The sequence below is a fragment of the Mus caroli genome, chromosome 11 (assembly GCF_900094665.2).
Source record: "Mus caroli chromosome 11, CAROLI_EIJ_v1.1, whole genome shotgun sequence".
Taxonomy (NCBI): Eukaryota; Metazoa; Chordata; class Mammalia; order Rodentia; family Muridae; genus Mus; species Mus caroli.
In genome coordinates, this window is record NC_034580.1 from 91,627,751 (window position 1) to 91,629,789 (window position 2,039).

Genomic DNA, 2,039 nt, shown 5'->3' on the forward strand with positions numbered 1-2,039 from the left:
CTATCCAGCCAGATCATACAGTAATCAAGGACATGTCTGCATTTGGGCCAGATCATATCTTTGGATGGGATCCCTTGCCAGAGCAGCCAAGTTGCTGGATTAAAATTTCTCTACAGCCTGTAACTTCAGCTCTGAGAGATCAGATAGCTCTTCTGGCCTCTGTGCTTGGTGGCCTGTGTTCAATTCTCAGCACCCCCAAAGATTTAAAAAACAAAACAAGGGGCTGGAGAGATGGCTCAGTGATTAAAAGCATTGACTGTTCTTCCAGAGGTCCTGAGTTCAATTCCCAGCAACCACATGGTGGCTCACAACCATCCGCGTAATGGGATCTGATGCCCTCTTCTGGTTTGTCTGAAGACAGCTACAGTGTGCTCATATACATAAAATAAGTCTTTAAAAATAAATAAATAAATAAATAAATAAATAAATAAATAAATAAATCAGTATGAATAAATAATATCAGTTTGTCACTAATAGAAACTGCTGTTGTAAGTCCATCACCCCCTCTCACCCAAGTCCTCTCCTTGTGACATGTAAAAGGCACTTGCTTCCATTCCAGCTCTTGGATGCCCAAAGAGTGGCCATTATTGCTCCTCTCTCCTGCCCATTCATTCTACCTGAAGATGCAGTGGAAGCAGGCTTCTCTCCATTCCCACTGCTCTAAAGGTTACTCTTCCTTTGGTTGTCTGCAATAGCTAGGCATCTTTGTGGGAAGTCAACCAGGTTAGGTTAATCCTGCTGAAGACTCAGGCCAATCAACAGACAAATCTCTGAGAAGCAAGTCCTTAGGCAGCCACACCCACAGGGTAACTAAGCTTGAGTAAGCACATAATGAAAGAGGCTAGATACAGGCTTGGCTCAGGGCTAAAGTGTTTGCCCAGTGTGTGTGAGGGACTGGAGTCCATCTCTAGTGCCCTTATAAAGAAATAAATCATAGTTATGAGAAAAATGACAGGGATAGGATGAGAGGGTTTGTGACCGAGGAGCCCTCTGAGGACACAGAGCAGCTCATGCATCCCCACTCCACCCTCTATTCAGCCTGTGCGGGGAGGGCGAAGGATGTAGAGCTCATTTCTGAGCTGAGATGGCACAGTGGGTAAGGACGCGTGTTGCTTAAGTAGCAGAACCTGAATTTGAATGCCCTGCTCCCACATAAAAATGTCAGGCAGGCAACCTCAGCCACCAAAGATGGATAACAAGACAGGAAGCTCATTGGGGGTTGCTGACCGTCAGCCTAGCCAAAACCCAGTGAGCTCCCCAGTGTCTCAAGGAAACAGAGAGCCGTAGAGGAGGACACACTGATGTCTGTCCTCTGGACCTCCAGACTCATCCCTGGGCAGGAACATCAGCACAGCCTCCCACCCCAAGTCTCCATTCCCAGGGCCCTTTTGCAGGTTCTGAATGAGATGGCATCTCACCCTCAGACATCCCATCCTGAGACCTCAACACAGAGCTGTGTAGTTGGGGGAGGACAATGGGACATCTCATCCTTTTGTTGTCAGAGGTTACATGTGGCAGCTGCTTGCTCCTAGAGCACACACAGCCATGGAGGTCTCTTTGGAAGTTCTCACTGCAGTCACTCCAAAGGCTAGAAAACTGTGCAATGCCCCCCATGGCCCACTTTGTATTCATGTAGGGTTTGAATTGGATTAATGACAGGGGCTTGTTAAAGGCTGAGATCAAACATAGTTGTGGAAGGGGAAGTCAGTGCTAAAAATGCTGAGTCTTACCTCATAGACTGGAGCATCTGGCCCTTCATACTGGAGGCCTAGAAGACACAGGAGAGGGAGGAAAAAGTGTCTGAGTGGATACCAAAGCACCCTCATACACCTCCCTGCCTCTGACTCCTACATATCTGGAGAGCCCTGTTACCTCCTTCCAGCCTAGCAAGGCTGACTGTGACCATCCACCAGCTTAAGCAGAGCCACCTGCTGTGCTGCTCCTTTGATGTGCCACTACCTGCCTGAGGCCCAACCTGCCTGAGGCTGAACCAGTTCTCTTCCAAGATTTTCCGGAGTTAGCACCGAACTGTTATCTTC

The 2,039-nt window shown here is 48.1% G+C and overlaps 1 protein-coding gene across 1 annotated transcript in view; it reads right to left on the reverse strand.

Annotated features, from left to right (window-relative positions):
• Nucleotides 1-2,039, reverse strand: part of B4galnt2 (beta-1,4-N-acetyl-galactosaminyltransferase 2) — a 59,401-nt gene that overhangs the window by 17,005 nt on the left and 40,357 nt on the right. The window contains exon 5 of the mRNA XM_021177919.2: nucleotides 1,731-1,768. Within this exon, the coding sequence (XP_021033578.1) occupies nucleotides 1,731-1,768 (38 nt within the window). The remainder of the gene's footprint in view (nucleotides 1-1,730; nucleotides 1,769-2,039) is intronic.